This window comes from Drosophila erecta, unplaced genomic scaffold (assembly GCF_003286155.1).
Source record: "Drosophila erecta strain 14021-0224.00,06,07 unplaced genomic scaffold, DereRS2 tig00000021-arrow-pilon, whole genome shotgun sequence".
Classification (NCBI taxonomy): Eukaryota; Metazoa; Arthropoda; class Insecta; order Diptera; family Drosophilidae; genus Drosophila; species Drosophila erecta.
The window spans coordinates 4,048,567-4,070,060 of NW_020825198.1; the positions used below are offsets into that span (position 1 = coordinate 4,048,567).

The following is a 21,494-nucleotide window of genomic DNA, read 5'->3' on the forward strand; positions in this document are numbered from 1 at the left end:
ATAGCGAGTGCCGTGGCGAAGGGGCAAATTGGGAAGAGCGCCGACTACAAGGGACGCATAATTTTGATTGATGGCCCAATAATGGCGGTGATTTATCATATTTGCATGCTAACATTTAAGCCAACGAACGGCGGGTCTGCTCTTGAAGCCAGTTAGCGAGTATGTTTGCGAATTAGCTGCATACCATAATTAAATTTAACCCTTTCAATCTAGAAATTCTGTGAATGGCATGTACTAAAACACATGGAAGTAACTTTAAGCGAGAGAGAACGCTATAGTCGATTTCCCCCACTATCAGATACCCATTACTCAGCTGGAGGAAGAGCGAACGAGAAACTTCCAAATTTTTCTGGGAGATTGGCAGAAATTGGAAACCAAAATAATATAATGAAGAAATGTGTCGTTTGTGGACGCAAGCGTAGAATGTCGGTATAAATTGCAGGAAACTAAGTTTTTCAATAGTGTAGGCGTGGCACTTTTCGGCGGTTAGTTATAAGCTTTCTCTGTCACCGGCCACCGAAAAGTATGCTATGCATTCGAGCAGATGACGCCAATACAACTGCAGGTGTGTGCGTGTGAGCTGCACATACACACCCATGTATCCCGCTAATTGGTCTTTTGCTCTCTGCAAATGAAAGCGTTGCTCTGGCAACAGCCACGTGCAGCTGTGGCTCCTGGGCGTATACGCAATATCTGTAGTTTTTTATTGCACTTTCTTCGTGTGCATGTGTGTGTGTGGGTGTGTGTGTGTTTCCCCGCAACGGCTGTATGTCTATAAAATCCGGCTTAAGCCGCTTGCTACCTGCGAAATGTATGAAATTTCTGCAGCCACTCAGCAGCCCTCCCACTTATACACACACACGGGTGTATATGTGGGGATAAAGCCAGCGACAATGCAACTTCGCACAGAAGGAAAATACACAAAGGAAAATATATTTGTACGAATTTTTATAGTATAAATAGATCCCAGTAACAACTGAAAATATATGATTAAACTGAACCTAATAATAGCGGGGAATTATATGATTATATTATATTTTACCTTGATTTCTACCGATATTCCAGAAAAATGTTGCAATTTCTCGTTCGCACTTTCACCAGCTTAGTAATGGGTATCTGATAGTCGGGGTGCTCGACAATAGCGTTCTCTCCTGCTTTAAGCTTAATAAAGAATTAAATAGTTATATATAAATATACTAGTTTGCACTTTAGGAAACATAAGCAGGGCATTTGCAATTATACATATTTTAAAATTTTGTTTAGGCATAGTATTTTTTGTGATGCACAAATACAAAAAAACAAAAGTGGAACGCATTTTTGCCAGCAGGTTTAGCCGCTGCTCCCACTGCCTGTGGCTTTGCCGTCGGCTTGGGACGCTGGTAAACACTCAAATCCAATTAAATTTAATACGACTTACTTGGCTTTGTTGCTGGTGGATGGGGGACAAAGGGATCGAGGGGAAAAACCAGGACAGAAAAGAACGACGTGTGCCGTTTGTTTGGCATTTGGTTGTTCTCGTTCTGGTTTTTCTTGTCGCTTTTCTCACTCGCAGGTTGTTTTCATTTCAGTTTTTATTTTGTGTTTCATTACTTTACTTTCTGCCGTTTTTTACGCGGTACCTGTAGAGTATATAGCTTCCAAACAGACATATTCTTCATCTGGCTTGAGGACTTCAATTAATCCCCTACCTCCAACATGCAAATTATGCCAAATGTAACATTTTTATTTTGGAGATGAGCTCTTATGCCTCGTTGTAAATAAACTCATTGACTATTATTTGAGTGTTACAATCAACACTAAAATAGTAAGTAAATAGTCTTTAAAATAGATTCTAGTTTACTTACCCTAAAATCCAAGTAACGAGTCAAATCGAACAGTCGCAACACCTTCAAACATTCTTACCTGTTTTGCAATGATTTTGCTTTCGTTTGGCTTACCCGAGTGGTTTGGCTTAATTAAGGCAACATTTGCCAAATTAAATTGGCCCCTTCAAATGAGCTTAAGAGAGCTAATTGAGTTTTGTGCCACCAGCTCGTTGAGTCTGGCTCTCCGATAAGTTGACAAACTGAATTTGCTTAAGCCGGCTAAAATAAGAAGCAGTAACACGAAAATGAGGCAATTAATATCGCCCGACTGTCAACGATCGATGACATGCAATGCAATCCGGTCCGATTCGTTCAGTTTGAATGGGATTATTCAGTCCGCAACTTCTTTCCGGTTGTCGTAGGACCACTGATGCCACTGGCATTGTAAATATGCATAAGCTCCAGAAACCCCTTGGAATATTCATGGGGTTGTGTAAAGTGCCAGGAGCTGCAATCTATGTCATATGCAAAACAAACTGCTCGATAATGGCGGAACACTCGAGGTGACAGTCTAACATTTGCAGCACATCTATTTAACAAAGCTTGAATGGCTTGTTTGGCGGTTTAAATCACACAAAACGGAAATTCATTCCAAAATAAACAGTATAGAGCTTAACATGCTTTAACAGCTTCATTGGGCTATAAATAAAGATTTTAATTATAAACACACATATGACTACAACTTAATGAATGCCTGAGTAAAAGGCAGTGGCTTGTCATAAATCCTAACTTTATTTGAAGTCACAGTTTGAAACTCGTGGCACATTATTAATAATCCTGCAATTGCTTGACCATTTATCCCAGGCCCTTCAGACTTTCCAGGGTGCGTGATCCCACCCTCGCCGCATTTGGAGGCGCCACCGTGGGCGCTTTTTCTCGATTCCCTGCCGGAAAAGTGATTGGTGGATTTTCTGCCATCAACAGGGGCAGCAGCAAGATCAGGCAGAGCAGAGCCAAAAGGTGTTTCATCTTGAATCAGATCGGACTGGCAAATAACTGGCAATTGAATGTCGAATCGGTCTTTTATACGAGCGATTAACTTTTGCGAGTACACTCGAACAAAGCACAGCTTCGGGGCCAGTTTGCGTTCTAAATTTAAGTGGAAATCGCATTCAAGCTGGATTTCCGGCTGGCAATTAAGAAAATTGGCCAACACAACGTTGGCGACTGGCAACGAGTACATAATGGATTGTAAATATTTGACACCTGCGCCACCCACTTAACCCCAACCCCAACCCCGACCCCAGCCCCAATCCAACCCAACCCATTGATGTGGCCTTAATCCAAACGCAGAACAATGCCAACAATTTACTCGGTCTAAGCTGCCACCCAGCAAGTTCTTCTTCCAATTACTTTTTGCACGATTTGATTTTACATTTAACGATTTTTCGCACTTAATTAGAAGCCAGTGTCGATGTCAGTGGCAGGCGGAGGTGGATTTGGATGTGGATGTGGCGATGGAGATGGAGGCATCCAGCCAAGGGGTTGCCATGATTTGATTAAATGTGAAGATGAATTTTAATTAAAATCCACCCCCCAAACTTCTCGCCCTGGCTTGGCTCCTTCACCCTTTTGTGGCCAAGTTTTTGACACTCAACGGCTCTCCGACACTCCCCCAAAAATCAACCCACTCCTAATAGAGCAATAAAAGCCGCAAGTTCATGCCAGACTTAGTCATCGTAATTTATGCAAAATGAAAATTAAAGATCCACGGAGCAAAAGTTTTTCATGCAAATGACAGAGTATTTAATTCCCAAACTACTTACAAGCAATTTGCCAGACATTCCCCAGATCTCGACCATCTATTTCAATTAATGCCTTTACTGCTCCGATTACCATCAATCTCTTGGCCAAACAGTGAACTATTTGGCATAATTTCCCTTTAAATGGGCTGCATGACAAACAATGCCGCTTTGTCCAGCGGAAGACTTTAGTTAAAGTTTTATGCACAAGCAAAAAAAGTACGCACAAAGGAAAACAAATACAGCCGAGCAATCACACACTCACTCGCACAGAATTTTTACGGGCAGTCACATGCAGTCCACAAAAAATACAAAAACGAACAGGAATCGCTGCCAACAGGGCGAATACTTGATGCCCTGCATACTTGATTCTCCATACACTTTGTTTGCCTTTATTACTTTTTATTTAAATATCTGTAATAACGAAACGATTACCCTTTACTTCACCTTAGTTTTAAAGTTTTCAGGCCTAGCCATGAGTAAATGTATTCAAAGATACCCTGTATCTGGAAGATGTGTACCATACACCAGATATGCAGAACGTGGCTTAGAGGGAGGGGTTTTGGCTGTCGCTTCCAATGGGCATTCAAAATTACGAGCCAACAGTTTCCGCAGTGTTTTTTGTCATTTCCATGCGCTCATTGTCAGTTTTAAGTAAGCAACTTCCTCGTTGATTTTTTTTTGTTTTCCTTTTGCGAAGCAGCAGCCGAAAGTTTTGTGACCAAAACTCTGCCTACAAATGCAGACAAATATGGAAAAACTCATGAAATGCAATAAATTTTCAAATATATTTTGTGTGCGCGGCAGCAGAGTTTTTAGTTAGTCTGTTTTTGAATTTTTTGCGTGCGAGGTTTTTGTTTTATGTTTTTTTTAGCAAGCCCTGTACAGACTTTCATTGTTTTAAACTGAAAACTTTTTTCTTGGTGCAGTGCACAGAACAAACTGATAAAGCCACGTTTTGGAAGCAAATTCAAATACCGAAAATAGAGATAGAGACTGCGACTGGCGCACTCCAAGAATTGACGGAGTCTAAGGCCAAAAGGCCATATAAATCAAATGTTGATTGCGTAAAGTCAGAAGACCAAATTTACGAGTGGCTCAAAGCCGTCTAAAAATGGCAGATATCTTTGGAGAATGACAAATACAACAAGCATGACCGCACTTTGTTAAGTTATTTTTAGTGTTATTTAATTTGTATGTAGAATTATTAAATGTGAACCAAATTTGATATATATAAAAATTGAGATGACAAAATTCGAAATGCTTTGTTTCAGAGAAGCAAAAATAATATTCATAAATATTTACAAAAATTAAAAACACATAATATATAAAAATTATGGCTGAATAATGAATATTATAAACAACAGTTAATGTTTTACAATAAAGTATATGCACTGGGCAATTATTGAAATGGATATAATGTGTAATCAAACTGTTTACTTTAAATGCGTTTTAAGATTGACTCACTTAATTTTCCAGCCATTAACGTCACAAGGCAAAGTTTCAAAAGCCGGATCATGAGTTGCTCAAATGAAAAACTTTTACTACGATTCAGCCTGTCATCTTCTTGTCAATGACTATAAATTTTGAGAGATTTTTGTTTAGAATTGCCCCATCGCTCGGCGAACACACAACAACAAATCAAATCAAATGAAATCGAACATCGAACATCGCCCATCATCTGCCCGCTGATAACTGCTCTGTTCTGATAGAGTTGTTCATTGATAAGAAAACGAAGTGGGTGGCGGTGGGCTGTGAATGAACGCTGAGCTGGCAGTTGGCTATATAAGCCAGAATACGTAGGTGGGAGCCACATTAGAAGCCCTGGGCCCAAACGGAACGGAGCGGACTGGAAAATGTTGAAACTATTTGCTGCGGTGCTCCTATTGGCCGGCGTCGCCTTGGCGGCGGACAACTACGATGGGTGAGTGATCCGTCGGAGGAGCAGTGGTTCCGCGGGCACTTGGCCATTAGTCAGTAAGCTTGCACAAAGCCTTTTGGCCAGCTTAAGTCGATGAAATCAGCGGTGCCAGCTGCTTTTTAAAGGCCAAACTTAAACTATAGTTTTATGTGCTCACACTTGTATCTGCAGCTACAAGATCTACGACATCAATGCGAGCAACGCCTTTGAGAAGCAGCTGCTGCTGCGTTTGTCCGGAAATGAGGCGTACGACTTCTTTGATCTGCCCCGCTCGCTGGACGCAGCCAGTCGCGTGATGGTGAAGCCCGAGGATCAGGAGGGCTTCGAGCACCTGCTGGAGAAGTACAACGTCAACTACTTGGTGGTCAACGAGAATTTCGGGGAGTCGCTGCGCAAGGAGCAGGAGGAGAACCAGAACCAGAGGCTGATGAACCTGCGATCCGCTGGACGCAGCGTTGGCTTCAAGGCGTTCCATCGCCATGCCGAGATCAATGCCTACCTGGATGAACTGGCTGCCGCCTATCCCAGCCGTGTCTCCGTTCAGGTGGCCGGCAAGTCGTTTGAGAACCGTGACATCAAGACCATAACTATCACCAATGGCGATGGAAAGAGCGGCAAGAATGTGGTCTTCCTGGATGCTGGAATCCATGCTCGCGAATGGATCGCCCATGCTGGTGCTCTGTACGTGATCCATCAGCTGGTGGAGAACTTTGCTGTCAACTCGAATCTGCTGAAGAACTATGATTGGATCATCCTGCCGGTGGTGAATCCCGATGGCTACGAATACTCTCACACCAACACCCGCATGTGGCGCAAGACCAGGAAGCCCATCAGCAGTGCCTGCTATGGAACCGATGCCAATCGCAACTTCGATTTCCACTGGGGTGAGGTGGGCGCCTCCAGCTACTCCTGCTCCGATACCTTCATGGGCGAGACGGCCTTCTCCGAGCCAGAGACCCAGTTGATTCGCGACATCCTGCTCAGTCTGAACGGACGCGGCAAGTTCTACCTGACCCTCCACTCCTATGGCAACTACCTGCTGTATCCTTGGGGCTGGACCTCGTAAGTATCCTTTTTAAATACCCTTTTCTAGCACCTCAGTGCTAACCCGTCCAATCGCATTGCAGTGCCCTGCCCAGCAGCTGGCGCGACATCGATGAGGTGGCCCAGGCTGGAGCGAGTGCCATCAGGAGTGCCACCGGAACCAAGTACACCGTTGGCAGTTCCACCAATGTGCTGTATGCTGCTGCCGGCGGCAGTGACGACTATGCCTTCGCAGTGGCCAACTTCCCGGTGTCCATCACCATGGAACTGCCCGCAGGCGGCACTGGTTTCAACCCCAGCACCAGCCAGATCGAGGGCTTCGTCTCCGAGACCTGGGTGGGCATCAAGGCCATGGCCCAGAAGGTGGCCGAGAAGTACTAGCCAAGTACAATAAATACCATTGATATTTCCTAATCGCGTAGTCTTCATACTAATTGGGTTCGCATTTCCACGCATGTTTAAATCGGCGGGCGGCCCATTGGGTGGGTGGGCCATATCGCTCGAGGTTTGCCATTGACACACAATACTAATGGGCGGGGCACTCGACTCCGGGATACTACGGACTTATCGCGGTCTGCTACTTCAGTTCGTCAAGTGGAACGGATCTCAAGGGGCGGTCTTGATTATCACGGTTTCACGGAATTAAACCGCCTTTTGCCTTTATTTTTTGGCTGAAAAAATACGAACTTAAAATATTTTTCATGAGTCAAAGCGAATTTGTCATTTGACTCGTCATTATAATTTAAAATGTATATATATGCATATTTATTTATAATTTTCATTTGCTTAGATAGGTGTTTCACATACTTGGGTCCGCGGAGTAAGCGGTTTTAATCGGTTTTCAATCGTGTTTCTATTGGGAGAAATATTAAGTTATGTAAAATAATACCCAATCTCTGAACTTACCTTTCCCTGAACATTTGAAGGATTTTGCTCTTAACGATAAATAGCAGGAAAATTGGTATTCCAAAGGACGCATGCAAGTAGTCGGCTAACCACAGAAACTGTGGGAAAACTCTAAGGGTCTGCATTACACTGAGAATCAAATCCAGACTCCAAGTTACACCCAAGATCGTAGGTAATCGCAGCCAAAATAAAACACTGATCGAAATAAAATATACTCGTGTATAAGTTAAATTATGCTATTAATGTGCCCCACCTCTTGCACTTCTCCATTAGGTCGGCTTCCATGAAACTCCTTTTTTGTTTTAAATTGATTCTCACGACCAGGATACTCCAGACCGTGTTGATAAGGCTTAGAATCAGCATCACCACATAGTAGAATACAATTGTGTAGGGCCAGTCCACGGCATCAATTTGGATGAAATATGGAAACATGTATCCTGCGTTGCTCTCGCAGAAATAGTTTACAAAATAAATAAGTACGGTCCAAATGGCCGCAGTGAACCAGACAAAGGAACAGAATGTAGTGAACCGAACCAAACAGGGGGGAAGTTTGTGACCATAACCAACAAAAGATTTCCAAACCACAAAATTTAGGACAAAGAACCAAAGAAACGATGCCACCCAGAAGAAGTAAGCTATATAACCTGCAAATTAAAAGAGAACTATAATACTTGGCTATGATTAATAACGGCCAGCAAACTAATTACATATTACTATAAAACAGGACATTTTTAATATTACCTGTAATAGAGTAGTTTCTGTTCAACAAACACCGATCATCCAGCAACCAGAAAAGGCATTTCATACACATGCAAGCTAGGCAACTCATAAAGCACTTGCCGGTTAAATTCCGAAGTACTATTAAGTACAGATAGACCCCAATTGTTAGTACATAGCATATAACTGATATCACACCAACTTCGAAAAAAACAGTGATTAAAAAAGAGTGACCAATACGAGCATTAATAACCTATTTATTTTCTTACGTTCGAACACAGCTGGCATCAATATCTCGCGAGGGATCGGCTTGTACTTATAGATTTTGCTCTTATCTCCCATTCGGGTGTGTTGGTATAAGTTGAAAGTGATGGTCTCCTTCTAGAGTAAGTTAACTAAGTACAAGTTTATACGATAAAATATATGGCCCATCAAATACAAACCTCATGCAATGTATGCCCATTGGGATATTTTCTGTACATAATGGTATACTTTTTGTTTGGCGATGTTAGATTATATCCGCACTCGCCAGCGGGAATAAATTTATCTTTGGAGCAACAAATTCCGACGCAGTTCATCCCTTTACACACACATGCTCTTTTCCGCTCCCCACATTTATATGGCTTCGTTCCGTTGGCAGGAACTTGGGGTTTTCCGTACCTAAAATAGTCATCTACACTTTTTAAATACGACATATCCACCGTGTCGAAGTAATTACAGTCCGAAATCTTCGCGTTCGACTCGTAGGCAATCATTAGAAAAATAAATGCACTAAATAATTTCACAGGATTCCGCATTTTGGAACTCGAAACCCGATTTGCTCAGAGTACTGACTGCTCGACTGACTGTTTATAAGCTAACTTTACTATATTTATATAGTTTCGACATCCACTCATTTTAAGCATCAACATTATACTTATGCTTTTGGGAACTCAGTATGCAAAATATCTTTTGAGTGATCTACTTAAGACTATATGCTAAAATGGGATACGGAAAAAATAAATGTTTTTGAAAAGACGAGGAAACTTATCACAAAACGCTTTGTCAGCCCTCAATGAGTTACTAAAACAGTAGACATTTTATTTTAAGCACATTGCAAATATCTAACTAATCACAATCATTCTATTAAATCATTCGCTTGCAAATAAAAATAAGTATTAAGTTCCACACAGTTCAAAACTTTTTCTTTCATTCCATTCGTAGAAATGTTTATTTGCTAAAATGACCGGAGACTTTATCGTCTAGATACCACAAACATGCTAACGAACTGAAGTTCCGCTAGTTTCGTAAATCAATAAACTGATACATCGAAACAGTGCAAGAGTGCATTATGCAAGAGGATACTTTTGTATTACCCTCCGCGCCATGGCCGCAATGCCCACCCAGGTCTCCTTGACTATGCGATCTATATCCGATGCCGGGGGATCGAATCCAGTACCACCGAATGGCAGTTCCATGGTGAAGGAAATCGGGAAGCCAGCATTGAAGGCATAATCATCGCTAGCTCCGGATGCCGCATAGTTTATAGTTGTGGTAGAGGGCCCAACCTTATAGATAGTGCCAGTGGCATCCAGAATAGCACTTTGACCTGCTTCAGCTACCTCCTTGAGGTCCTCTTCTGTATCGGGAACAGCTCTGGAAAACATTACAATTTCATATCATACATGGAAATTACAAGCAAAATAGCTCCAAGGATACTTACGCAGTCCAACCCCAAGGATACAGAATAAGTGAGCCATAGGAATGCAAAGTCAAGTACATCTGCCCGCGGTCCGCATAGCTATGGATAAGATCCCCAACCACCAGAGCCTCCGGTTCCGAGAAAGCCTTCGCACCAGCATAGGTGTTACTGCAGGGATCGTCCGAGGCACCCTCCTCGTTCCAGTGGAAATCAAAGTTACGGTTGGGATCGGTGCCAATGCAATCGGAACTGCTGGGTTTCCTGGTTTTGCGCCACATGCGAGTATCGGCCGATAGCTGTGTGTACTCATAGCCATCGGGATTGACCACGGGCAGGATCACCCAGTCGAAGTCCTGCAGAAGATCGGCATTATCCTCGAGATTTTCCACCAGCTGATTGATCAGATAAATCGCAGTCGCCGGTGATATCCATTCGCGAGCATGAAAGCCACCATCCACGAGGATCACATTCTTATTGCGCCTGGCATCGCCATTGGTGATGGTGACGGTCTTCAGCCAGCGATTTTCGTAACTTCGGCCAACGGTTTTCAGGAAAACCCGTTGCGGATATTTCCTAGCCAAATCCTCGATGAACTGGTTGATCTCCTCGTGGGAGTAGTATCTCTCATTGCCCAATCTTCCATTGTAGGGAAACCACTGGCGTAGCATCCGGTTCGTTTCGAATTGGCGACTTAGAGTGAGACCCACATTCCGGTTGATAATATCAAAGTCGACATTATGGTCATCCATCAGCTGCACAAAGTTCACCTGTTCGTCAGGATGCACCATAATCCTGGCTGGATTGGCACCTTTAAATCCCGAGAACACCTCATAATATGACGAATTCTTGACCAATTCGGTAAGAGTTTCTGCGAAGGGCACCGAACGAGTTTTGCCAGAAACCTCATAGATTTTATAACTAAAACAAACACTTGTTTCAATTTCGATTAATATTATAAATTTCATTTGATATCCTACCCCTCGTATTTATTGGTGTTTTGCAGTCCAGCAGAAAAACTTAGGCAGCTTAGTGCCAGCAAAACCAAACAAACCGACATCTTTCAAAGTCGATTCCTATCTGAGCAATACCAATTTCAAGCTATCGAAACAACTGCCGTGGCCGACATTCTCAAATTGTTATCAGTAAATCGTGCTGTTTATATGAATGACTGTAAAGATTTCAAGATAAATCAATTGGTGATAAAGATTATTTAATATTTGGTTCCCAATTACGTTATCGAGCAACATTTCGTTGGGTAAAGTGAGCACAATTAGATTTTAATTGAACGCTGTTTAGAAAAAAGAAAGTTTTATATGAAATCTATATATATGAAAAATATTTGGACACGTTCTAGTACATCTCGATCACTTTCTCGGCCATGGCACGGATGCCAATCCAGGTTTCGGTCACGAACTCATCGATGCGGGTGACTGGAGGATTGAATCCAATGCTGCCAGCACCTGACAACTCCATGGTGATGGACACATTGAAGCCGGCATAGTAGCCGTAATCATCACTGGCTCCAGCAGCAATATACAGGACATTGGTGGAGGATCCATAGGTGTACACCGTACCAGTAGCGTTCTCAATAGCCTCAGCTCCAGAGCGGGCTACCGCATCCAGATCCTCCCAGTCCTCGGGCAGATCTCTGTGAAATGTCAGTTATATGTCAGAGTAAATACTTTAGTATATGATAGCCATGGCTTACGAGGTCCATCCCCAAGGATACAGCAGATAGTTGCCGTAGGAGTGGATGGTGAGGTACATAATACCACGATCGGCCAGCGAGTGCATCAGATCCCGGACGGTAACCGTCTCCGGTTCGGAGAAGGGGATTGGGCCAGCATAGGTGTCCGCACATGGGTTCGAGGAGGCGCCCTCCTCGTTCCAGTGGAAGTCAAAATTCCGATTGGGATCAGCTCCGTAACAGATCCGACCGGCGTACGTATATGGCTGGCGGGTTTTGCGCCACGACCGGGCAAGAGTTCCGGTCTGGGAGTACTCATAGCCATCAGCATTGACCAGAGGCAGGATAACCCAGTCGTAGTCCTTCAGCAGATGGGCGTTCTCCTCGAACTGCTCCACCAATTGATCGATGACGTACAGAACTGCAGCCGGTGAAATCCATTCCCTTGCATGGAAACCACCATCCATGAAGATCACTTTCTTGTCAGCCTTGCCATCGCCGTTGGTGATGGTGATGGTCTTCAGGACTCGCTTCTCATAGGACCAGCCAACGGTCTTGACGAACACTCGACTGGGAAAGCGCTGGGCCAGGTCATCGATATAGTTGATGATCTCCTCGTGCGTGTAGTATCGCTCCGTGCTCAAACGACCCTTTCCCGTGATGGGCGCCAGAAGGCGCTGCATCTGCCGCTGGGCAAACTCCTCGGCTATGGAGGCGCCCAGGTTGGAGTTCACCAGATTGTGTGCCATTTTCTCTCCCTCAACCAACTGCTGGAACTGCTCCAACTGGCCGGGACTCACAATCACACGAGACGGATGCCCCAACAGACGAGTCTCGCTGATGAAATCGAATCCCTGCAGACTGAGTTGATGCAACAGGTGTGCCTGGTCGACACTCGAGGGTGTCACCTCATAAATGCGGTAACTGGAAGCGAATCACATTAAATCCGTAACTAGTTCCTGGATGGATCAGTGACTGCCATACTTACCCCTCGTAATCCTGATCGGCAGCCACAAGAGTGGCGCCCAAAAGGAGCACTAGCAAGCCCAGGGAGAACTTCATCTTGGCAAGAACTAAGCAACCGCGTGGATGGGCCGAGCCACTTAAATAGCTAGACAAAGTCACCCAGACACATACATATCTAATCGACGAACGGATCCATAAATAATAACCCGCAAATCAGGGAAAATCAGAGTTAATGTCTGTTTATTTACAGCCCGATTACGCCGGATAGCGTCTTATCACCTCGGCGGCCATGGCCCGCACTCCCACCCAGCTTTCCGTGACCAATCGCTCGATGTGGGAAACCCAGGGATCGAAGCCCTGGAAGCCAGCAGCCGGCAGCTCCATGGTCATGGAAACCGTGGCATTCACCACTCCCAACGCAAAGTCCGTCGTATCGCCAGATGTCGGATACAGCACGTAGTAGGTGCTTCCATAGCTATATATACCATTCGTTGAGTAGATGATCGCCTTGGCCCCGGCATCCGCAACGGACATCATGTCCTGGTAGGTATCCGGAAAGACGCTGGATGAATCAATTAATATTCACTGATAATTAGAAGAAACAGAAATTAGAGAGACACCAGCCTAGTGGAATTACCTGGTATAACCCCATGGTAGAAGGAAATAGTTGCCATAGGAGTGCAGTGAGAGGTAAAAGTTGAGTCGTCCCCCATAATGGAGCATCACATCTCGCAGGACCTGCGACTCGGGTTGGTCGAATGGTCGCTCTCCTCGGTAAATAGCTTCGCATGGATCTGAAGAAGATCCCTCGTCGTGGCCCCACTCGTAGCCGAAGTTTCGATTGATATCCGTGCCAATGCAATCCGGATTGCTAGTGGGTCGACGGGACTTACGCCAGTAACGATCAACCGTGTGGGTGTACTCATACCCATCCGCATTAACCACTGGCATAATGACCCAGTCGTAGTCCAGCATGAGCTCCTGATTGTCCACATAGTTGTCCAACAGCTGCTGGATGACATAAAGGGCCATCGATGGTGATATCCATTCCCGGGCATGCACCGTGCCATCAATTAGGATCACTGGCTTATTCCGCCTTCCATCTCCGTTTGTAATGGTCACTACTTTGAGGGGTCGTCTCTCGTAACTCCAGCCAAATTGCTTCAGCTGGACTCGTTTGGGAAACCTTGCAGGTAAACTATCCAGGTAATCATTTATTTCCGCATGTGTATAAAACGCCGCCAGGACATCAATGTGTGGCCATTGGATGAGCAACTTCTTCTTAAGATTTTCAGCTCGTTGGGCACGCACCAATGGTGCCAAGTCCTCTATTAAAACCTTGTACTCCAAGTGATAGCTTCTCAATGTTTCAATAAATCCATCAGCTTCTTCAGGCGGTATCATCACTTTAAGTGAGCTCGCATTCCGACTTGGCTCGTGAAAGTCCCATGAGGGCTTCTCCTGCGACCACTTCCTTACAAGATTCTGCTCCACAGCTCCTTCAAGCTTCAGCTCGTACAGCTTGTAGTCCTTGTAATCCTGCCAAGCAAACAGCTCCATGGGCTGCAATAGCAGCAGGGTTAGCAAACCCAAGAGAGGCGAAGCCATTATTGCCCAAAAGTCCAATATTGACTGGGCTAAAAAGTGTGGCTGTTGGCTAATCGCATTACCCCTTTTTATCACTTTATTGGAGACGCTGCCGCCAGCTTACGATACCAAAATGTCGGATCGCTTTTATGATACATACACCAACTAAGTAGTTCCCCTTTTAAGATAACGCACTAGTTCCAGTTCATTTGGGCCAAAATTTTAATTAAAATTGGAAGCTACAAAAATATAAATAAAATAGTGGAAGGCACTCTGTATTTTATTAGTATATTTTAAATGAAGCCCGTAAAAACTGGTCAATTGTTCAGTTTCATAATAGAAATAATTTTCCTTGCATTTTTTGGCTACACTAATTTGAATTAACAGCAATCTGCAATTCATTCGGCAAATGCACATCAAATCAGAAAATATATTTGCAAATCTATACAAGGAATGGAAATATTTATTCACTATTCATCTCTTTAATGCTTAACAACGAGGTCACTTATCATTTTAGTTTTAACAAACAATAAATTCAATTGCCTAAAGGCTTAGCAAATACAGTGGGCACCTCCTAGTAGAGGCTGACGTGCCGGATGAACTCGATGAAGCCCGCGAATGTCTCCTTGCAGACGTGGATGATGTCGTAGGCGGGCACGTGGAACTCGTCACCGGGCAGCTCGAGCGTATAGGACAGGGGGATTCCCAGGTTGCCGTAGGCGAAGTCGTCCAGGCTGCCGGAGGCCTCGTACAAAATGGAGGCGGAGGTGCCGGTGGTGTAGCGCGTTCCACGGTACCTGCCGATCTGGTTGGCGGCCCTCAGAGCCACCGAGCGCAGTGTTCCCACGGTGGGTGGCACGGTGTTTCTACACAGAGAGAAATACTCGTCATTATATTGAACAACTATGGGTGCAACAGAATATAGAATGAAAAATGAAATTCCCATCGGAATCGGTATAGAAAATGTGCGGAGTATTTTTTTTGTGAAGTATTAAATATTTTAACTCACATCAGTTGGCATATGTAATGATTTTACCATTAAAGAAACATGTTTAAAGATTTTAAATACTACTTAATAAATATATAATAAATATATATAATAATATCACATATTTCCAAAGATCTATTAGTTACCGCTCATGCTCAGGAGTATACAGTTTAAACTTGAATATTTAACGCGCAGTGCAAGAGAAAAGAATTAAATGGTTGCATTGGCAGAAATATTCGCGTTTAATTGCTTTTAGCAAATAATTGAAAAGCAAATTGAATTTCTTTCTGGGCCACCCGCCGGCCTGGCCTTCAGCCACAGCCACAGCCACTGGCGAGGATTTTCGGACATGCAACATGGAAATCAGGGAGACTGCACTTTCCGCCCATACTCACCTCGCATAGCCGTAGGGATAAAAAATGAATTTGCCAAATGAGTGAACATCCAGGCTGAGTTTCACACGGTTTCGATTGAATTCCAGATACCGCACCACCGCCGACGTCTCCGGCTCCGAGTGGGGTGATGTGCCGGAGTACACCTCCGAGCAGAGCTGTTGGGTTTTTTGGGTATACAAAGGGTTAGGTTCACTGGCTAAGGTCAATGTCGTGGGACTTACATTCTGGCTGGCTCCCTGGTAGTTCCAGTGGTTTCCAAAGTTGCGATTGATGTCCACGCCGGAGCAGGAATGACCCGCATAACGATGGCGGTTCTTGCGCCAGAAACGATCCTGCAGTGGATTCAATTAAATTATTTCGTATATTAAATATATGATAAACTTAACAGCAATTGAATATTATGTGGCATATGTACTTTTCGGTTTATTTTAGCAGCTTATGAGCTGGCAAGAACATTGAGGGTATATTTCAAAATGTATCTTAAAGCCCGTGACATCTAAACACTTTTCAAATGCCACTTTTCTCTAGCGTAATTTATGTGTTTTCCCTCAGCCTTTCAATGGACATTTAAAGCGTATATGTATTACAAGATAAATGAGCGAGACTTGTTCAGCACATGTTCGAATCTTTCATATTTCGTTGTATAATTATATGGATTGAAAGTTTTTCTACGCAAAAAAATACTATAATGTGGCCTTGCCGACATGGCAAATGTATCTTACTTATGTTGATTGTGTGCAGTAGGCATAGGAACGACTTACCGTCGTGTGAGTGTATTCATAGCCATCGGGATTGACCAGGGGCACCAGGAAAATCTCCACATCCTGCAGGACCCTTGTGAAGGCGCGCAGATTGCTCAGCAGCTCGTAGGCCAAATAGAGGACGGTCTGGGTGGTGATCCACTCTCTGCCGTGGGTGGCTGCCTGAATGTAGGCCACTCGACGAGGACGTACCCTACTATTCAGCGAAATCGAGAGACCAGCTATGTGCCGACCCTCGTTGGATCGACCCAGGGATTCATAGCGGCAGAACTGCGGATATCTGGCGGCCAAGCCGCTCATGAAGCTGAGTACCTCCTGATACCGTGGAAAGTGCGAGAAGAAGCCGCGAGCCTGGCGACGAGTCCTTCGACGTGGTCGCTCCGACTCCTCGCACTCCTCCAGCTGGCACTCCTCGTACTCCTCATCGTAGCCGTCCTCCGCAAAGGAACTATTCGCCTGCAGGGCCGCCATCAGTTCCATGAGCGGCTGCATCTCGTAGCTGACTCCCAAGCTGGACAGACGAGCCTCGAACTGGGTCTTCCGCTTGGGGCTCACTGTCAGCACGGAGGAGTTTCTGGTCAGCAGCCAAAAGTCCAGCTCCGTGTCGTTCGTCTGCAGGTCCACCATGTACTTGAAGGCCTCCTCGTCGCCATGTTGCACCGTGTATTTTGTGTAACTGAAATAGGGGGTTTAAGACCAATATGAAATCGCAAGTTTTAGTAAAGTGTTTATAAAGTGTTGTATGCTCAAATTTCTGAATGGTTTTTAAATTAAATATAGTATATATAGCTTTGTTTTATGTGGCCAAAATCTAAGGAGATAAAGTTAATCTAGCAAGCAATTTTAATGCCATAATCTCCAGTGAGTATGTCAAGGTTGGGGTATATATTGTTTTGGTAGATACGTGTTAATTAATTCATTGCAGAGATACGCGATGTTTGGACAAATAAATATTAACATTCAGTTGACAGGCGTTTAATTAATTTAACAGCAAGACATGTTGGCACTGTTTGCTAGTTGCTCCTCAGCAAACCCCAATTTTTAGTTTGCAACTAAAAGTGCGATATTTCTTATAGTGATTTCTAATGAACTGATAACCAGCCAGATAATCGTAATCTAGCTGCGGGAAATCCCGATGATTGCTCCACATGTCTCAAGCTAATTGGACAACAAATTAATTTATGGCTCGCCCTCGCCTGGCGTCAAAATGAGTTGTTGATTCATAAATTTATGCAAAGCGACTGCTGGCCGCTGTTTGTTGGCTCTTTGCCACCTCGCACGAATCGGTGGCCAATTTATCATCTCTCGAAATTCCACACACACTTTTGAAAATACAAAACACAAAAAAAATAGTGAGGCAACAAGTCTTAGGTCCCTGCATATTTATCTCGTTTGCATTATGCGATTTCGTGGGTGGCAGGGGGCATTATGATATGCTATTATAAGCTTTTATATGCCACACATAAGCTAATCACGTGAGCCGGCCAACGGCATTCGATGGTAATTTAATGTTGGCCAAAATAAAACAGCCAGCGGTGCCCATTTTTCATCTTTAAAAGTTACGATTTTTGTTTGTTTGAAATTTTCCCAACACCTTCTTCAACCAAATCAAAGCCTATTGTCCAACGAAACTCGACCTTGTGAAATTGTATATCACTCTGCATGCATATCTTAATGTTTTTGAACTTGAAAATGGTTAGGAAACAAGACATCTGGCCAGTACTAATCGGAAGTTGGCTTTCCATTTGGACACGGACTTCCAGTCGGAAGCGCTGCAACCACAAAGCCCTCATCACTCATACGCCACATGGTCCAATGACAGGCGCAGCTTCGCCCCAGTGGGCGTGGCATGTTTGGCAAACAATTTGCACTGCGATCGCCTGCCAAATTACAAATGTATGGCAATTATCAACGGAATCGTTGAGTGTCCAACTGTTGGTCACTGACCAAACGACAAAACGTTTAGCCCTGCTCATTGTGATGGCTTCTAATCACGGCCAATGGCCATGGACTCGGCTAACAATGGGAATAAATATTTCAAAAACATGCAGCTTTTGTTTATCCTATGACTAGATCGGTTTTATGATGTTTGTTTATTTTAGCTTCAAGTTTTTATTCTCTTTAAATCTGAAAATGGTTAATGTTTAAATTTAGGAACCCTTCGAAATAATACTAGAAAATTCCCGCCCAAGTGCTACTCTAGTTAACCAAGCAAATCACATCCAATATCACTACACAAAAACCCCATTAGGAGCAGCAAAATGCTGCCAATTCTACAGGACTTTCTCGATTGGTTCTGTCAATACTACCGCTATTTTTGGCTGCTCGCCATTGTGGCCATTCCGTATCTATCCTATCGATCCAAGCAGGACGATTTCAACATGCTGGATGGCTGTATAATGTACGCAACAGTGTTCATTGGAGCCTTTGAGCTGATTCAGATCCGGCAGGGTGATGCTCGTTAGCACAAGCTGCTGGAATAGCCCTGATCATGGAGGAGATGCGAAAACCCGTTCATCAGGTGACCAAAAAACCATTTCAATTAATGATCTGCCCCACAGAAGAGCCGCTTGATTGATGTGTATTGCGTATTAAATCTTTTTTGCTACCTTAAGGTAACGTTGTAGTTTATAATTAATGCAAGTAGCGTCGATGATTACCCTTCGTAGCCGGCGAGATTGTTGGCAAGGCCGAAACCCGCCAATCCGACGAGGCATAAAGTCAAGCTGCACACGATTCCCTGCCACATTTTTGCAGGTATATGGATATTATATATATACTGTGCACTTGCACCGAGATGCTTCCACGATCTCTGGCTAATTATGTATTAAAATATGCAGTTGCATGGACTGGCACACGTATTTGTATGATTTTATTATTTTTTATGTTTTTTGCACTTTTGTTTGCCTATTTGTTTTATTGTTTGCACGCTGCACGCTGGCGGCGATTAGGCAAGAGTCTTGAGTCTTGAGTTTGAGTTTTTCAAGAGCTCTTAGTTGAAGTGATTAGCTTTGGGGAAAACCGTTTAATATTAAACACTGTTCAGCGGACGCGATCCGTGTGTTCCATCTCCGGTCCGGCGAAAGACTGACGAGCGGTTTGTAAAGCGGCCGAGAAAGAAGACGAGATCTTGGCCAAAAAGGCAGAGACCAAAAAATGGTCTCGGTTCCGAGAGTCGATTGTTTAGAAAAGTGAGTGTCAAGGTCGGGCTTTGCGACCAGTTTATATAGAGTTCCGAAATAAAGCGGCAAACGCGTCACGAGACAAGATTTTGGGCACGCGTCTTGGCCATTATGAATATTTCGAGTTTCGGCTAAGAACTTTTTGATATTTTTGCATAATTTATTCACCGTTTCGATTCCCTTTAATCTGTACTTTTTCTTTTCTTTAATTGATTGGGAATTAGTGTTTCTTTTATAGTGAGATTGAAAACTTGTTTGTCTCGAAATCACTTTTGATCACTTTTGGCCGCACTAACAATTTGTTCTGGCTTATTTGATGAATTTTGCATCCGCATATGGCGGTTCGTGAATCGATTCTGAAGCCGCTGATAGTTAATTTTCTGGTTTTTATAGACAAACTCGCTTCCTAATGTCATGACGATGAGTGTTCTGTTGCGGTCTGATTTGAAAGTTTAAGATATGCTCGTGCTGGAGATGGTCCGTACTGTGGAGCACTGAACTTTCGAATTTATGGCCAAAAACGGACAAGGTCAGTTGGGACCAAAATAGCCGGAAACAATAGACGATGGACGATGGACGATGGATGATGGGTGATGGGTTCAGTTCGTTACAGTTACCACTTGGCGTCTAAATACGCATTTATTGAGTTCATTAATTCGTGAAGAGATCATCATCATTGTGATCGCCGCCAGAAGCCAGGTCACTCAACGTCCAACTCAGCGTCTGATATTTATATTTGCCTTCGGCTCCACTCGTTTCGGACCGCTTTTGTGTGTAATTATAACACTTGGCTATAGCTTCAGGCACTTCCGCCTGCATTTTTTTGATAGGGAGTTCGACAGAAGAACAATCGAACCGCCACTCGCATATTTCCGGTGCTAAACCGATCCAAAACACAACTTGTTTAGCTAAAATAATTTACATATGAAATTTGTGCGACTTCTGCGGCTTAATGGCACCACTTGGCGTACTGCCAGCCCTCTCTAGTCGCGTTCTAAATCATCTAGCTTATTTATTAACCTGGTCCAGACACCGCCACAACTTCACAGCAGCCCAAAGGGCATTCAACTTGCCCAGCAAATTAATTCACAATCTCCACTCGACGATCGCATTAGCTTAAAGGCTTATATACCACATGCTTATGTGTTCGTATAAGGAGATATCTATTTGGCTTTTGGTATTGTGCGACTCAAGGCATGGCCATTGTGTTTGTCGCGTTTTCGACCGAAATATTTGCATCTGAAATGCCGCTGATGACAATTGACGCGTTTTGGCCTTAACCATGAACATGAAAACTTCAGTCTTCGCATGGGAACGGAACTGCGAGCTGCCAAGGAATACATTTTAGTGATTGCCTAGAAATCAAAGAAACATTGGTACACCTAGTAAACACTAATGTATGCTTGAAATTGAATTAGTTTAAAGTTAATTGTTTCAGTGTTTGTGCAAATTTAATAGAGTGTTTATTGGACGCGCTTAGCAATCACAGTAATCAGAATATTGCCCCACAAACTATGCCAAATTGCACAAAGTTAAATTGCCCTGCCACATGACAAAAATCCAGCTTATTGGGGCAGGTCCAGGCAACACAACTTTGCCAGCAAATCCGAATTCGTTTGGGCATAATTGTTTGGAATTTCGTTAATTCGTAAACAGTTTTATGCTACATTACGTTTCGTCATCGCAACTCGAACAAAAGACAGGAGACAGCCGTCAGGCGGGGCAAAAAAAAGGGCCCGAATTCAACAAAGTTTGGCCCTTTATATTGGCCAACATGCTAATGACATAATGCATACTTGAAGAGGGTTTTCCCCTTTAACTTTTACCCCCGACGGAGGACGTCCAACAACCAACTGACTTACTGACTGGGAAAGGCTTCACTTGCTCCATCCATCCATTTGGTTTTCGTCCTTGCGTGTTTATACATAACACTGAAAAAATAAAGGATTTGCAAACAGTATTTTATAAGAGCGACATTGGAATATGCGGATTTGGGTACAATCTCTTAAAACATTCAATGTGAATAGCTTTTTCTGGTTCTGTAAGCCAATT

The 21,494-nt window shown here is 43.7% G+C and overlaps 6 protein-coding genes across 6 annotated transcripts; 1 reads left to right on the forward strand and 5 right to left on the reverse strand.

The window, feature by feature from the left end:
- Window positions 1-2,578: 2,578 nt before the first annotated feature.
- On the reverse strand, window positions 2,579-2,872 carry LOC26527062. Its single transcript, XM_015158903.2, has one exon. It carries the CDS (start codon window positions 2,832-2,834, stop codon window positions 2,661-2,663), a length of 174 nt encoding a protein of 57 aa, XP_015014389.1. The 5' UTR covers window positions 2,835-2,872; the 3' UTR covers window positions 2,579-2,660.
- Window positions 2,873-5,176: 2,304 nt separating this feature from the next.
- Window positions 5,177-6,986, forward strand: LOC6544306 (carboxypeptidase B). The gene is made up of 3 exons (XM_001971412.3): window positions 5,177-5,531; window positions 5,700-6,590; window positions 6,656-6,986. The coding sequence occupies exons 1-3, from the start codon at window positions 5,464-5,466 to the stop codon at window positions 6,951-6,953; spliced, it is 1,257 nt and encodes a 418-aa protein (XP_001971448.1). The 5' UTR covers window positions 5,177-5,463; the 3' UTR covers window positions 6,954-6,986.
- Window positions 6,987-9,403: 2,417 nt separating this feature from the next.
- On the reverse strand, window positions 9,404-10,970 carry LOC6544307 (carboxypeptidase B). The gene is made up of 3 exons (XM_001971413.3): window positions 10,854-10,970; window positions 9,898-10,794; window positions 9,404-9,830 (listed from the first exon to the last, which is right to left on the reverse strand). Exons 1-3 carry the CDS (start codon window positions 10,931-10,933, stop codon window positions 9,524-9,526), a joined length of 1,284 nt encoding a protein of 427 aa, XP_001971449.3. The 5' UTR covers window positions 10,934-10,970; the 3' UTR covers window positions 9,404-9,523.
- Window positions 10,971-11,069: 99 nt separating this feature from the next.
- On the reverse strand, window positions 11,070-12,648 carry LOC6544308 (carboxypeptidase B). The gene is made up of 3 exons (XM_001971414.3): window positions 12,552-12,648; window positions 11,585-12,487; window positions 11,070-11,524 (listed from the first exon to the last, which is right to left on the reverse strand). The coding sequence occupies exons 1-3, from the start codon at window positions 12,623-12,625 to the stop codon at window positions 11,227-11,229; spliced, it is 1,275 nt and encodes a 424-aa protein (XP_001971450.1). The 5' UTR covers window positions 12,626-12,648; the 3' UTR covers window positions 11,070-11,226.
- Window positions 12,649-12,784: 136 nt separating this feature from the next.
- Window positions 12,785-13,975, reverse strand: LOC6544572 (carboxypeptidase B). Its single transcript, XM_001971415.2, has 2 exons — window positions 13,167-13,975; window positions 12,785-13,091 (listed from the first exon to the last, which is right to left on the reverse strand). Exons 1-2 carry the CDS (start codon window positions 13,931-13,933, stop codon window positions 12,785-12,787), a joined length of 1,074 nt encoding a protein of 357 aa, XP_001971451.2. The 5' UTR covers window positions 13,934-13,975.
- Window positions 13,976-14,577: 602 nt separating this feature from the next.
- Window positions 14,578-19,828, reverse strand: LOC6544573 (carboxypeptidase B). The gene is made up of 5 exons (XM_001971416.3): window positions 18,921-19,828; window positions 16,261-16,936; window positions 15,721-15,831; window positions 15,500-15,654; window positions 14,578-14,982 (listed from the first exon to the last, which is right to left on the reverse strand). Exons 1-5 carry the CDS (start codon window positions 19,007-19,009, stop codon window positions 14,691-14,693), a joined length of 1,323 nt encoding a protein of 440 aa, XP_001971452.1. The 5' UTR covers window positions 19,010-19,828; the 3' UTR covers window positions 14,578-14,690.
- Between the last annotated feature and the right edge of the window lie 1,666 nt (window positions 19,829-21,494).

Excerpts from the sequence above, each read along its gene's own strand:
- LOC6544307 (XM_001971413.3), bottom strand. The coding sequence starts at position 10,933 with ATGTCGGTTTGTTTGGTTTTGCTGGCACTAAGCTGCCTAAGTTTTTCT. Across the intron at positions 10,795-10,853 it reads AACACCAATAAATACGAGGG|TTATAAAATCTATGAGGTTT; the intron begins GTAGGATATCAA and ends TGTTTGTTTTAG. Across the intron at positions 9,831-9,897 it reads TATCCTTGGGGTTGGACTGC|AGCTGTTCCCGATACAGAAG; the intron begins GTAAGTATCCTT and ends AATGTTTTCCAG.
- LOC6544572 (XM_001971415.2), bottom strand. The coding sequence starts at position 13,933 with ATGATACCGCCTGAAGAAGCTGATGGATTTATTGAAACATTGAGAAGC. Across the intron at positions 13,092-13,166 it reads CTACCATGGGGTTATACCAG|CGTCTTTCCGGATACCTACC; the intron begins GTAATTCCACTA and ends TGATTCATCCAG.
- LOC26527062 (XM_015158903.2), bottom strand. The coding sequence starts at position 2,834 with ATGAAACACCTTTTGGCTCTGCTCTGCCTGATCTTGCTGCTGCCCCTG.
- LOC6544308 (XM_001971414.3), bottom strand. The coding sequence starts at position 12,625 with ATGAAGTTCTCCCTGGGCTTGCTAGTGCTCCTTTTGGGCGCCACTCTT. Across the intron at positions 12,488-12,551 it reads GCCGATCAGGATTACGAGGG|TTACCGCATTTATGAGGTGA; the intron begins GTAAGTATGGCA and ends ATTCGCTTCCAG. Across the intron at positions 11,525-11,584 it reads TATCCTTGGGGATGGACCTC|AGATCTGCCCGAGGACTGGG; the intron begins GTAAGCCATGGC and ends GACATTTCACAG.
- LOC6544306 (XM_001971412.3), top strand. The coding sequence starts at position 5,464 with ATGTTGAAACTATTTGCTGCGGTGCTCCTATTGGCCGGCGTCGCCTTG. Across the intron at positions 5,532-5,699 it reads GCGGCGGACAACTACGATGG|CTACAAGATCTACGACATCA; the intron begins GTGAGTGATCCG and ends TTGTATCTGCAG. Across the intron at positions 6,591-6,655 it reads TATCCTTGGGGCTGGACCTC|TGCCCTGCCCAGCAGCTGGC; the intron begins GTAAGTATCCTT and ends ATCGCATTGCAG.
- LOC6544573 (XM_001971416.3), bottom strand. The coding sequence starts at position 19,009 with ATGTGGCAGGGAATCGTGTGCAGCTTGACTTTATGCCTCGTCGGATTG. Across the intron at positions 15,832-16,260 it reads ATGAATACACTCACACGACG|GATCGTTTCTGGCGCAAGAA; the intron begins GTAAGTCGTTCC and ends AATCCACTGCAG. Across the intron at positions 15,655-15,720 it reads ACCAGGGAGCCAGCCAGAAT|CTCTGCTCGGAGGTGTACTC; the intron begins GTAAGTCCCACG and ends AAAACCCAACAG.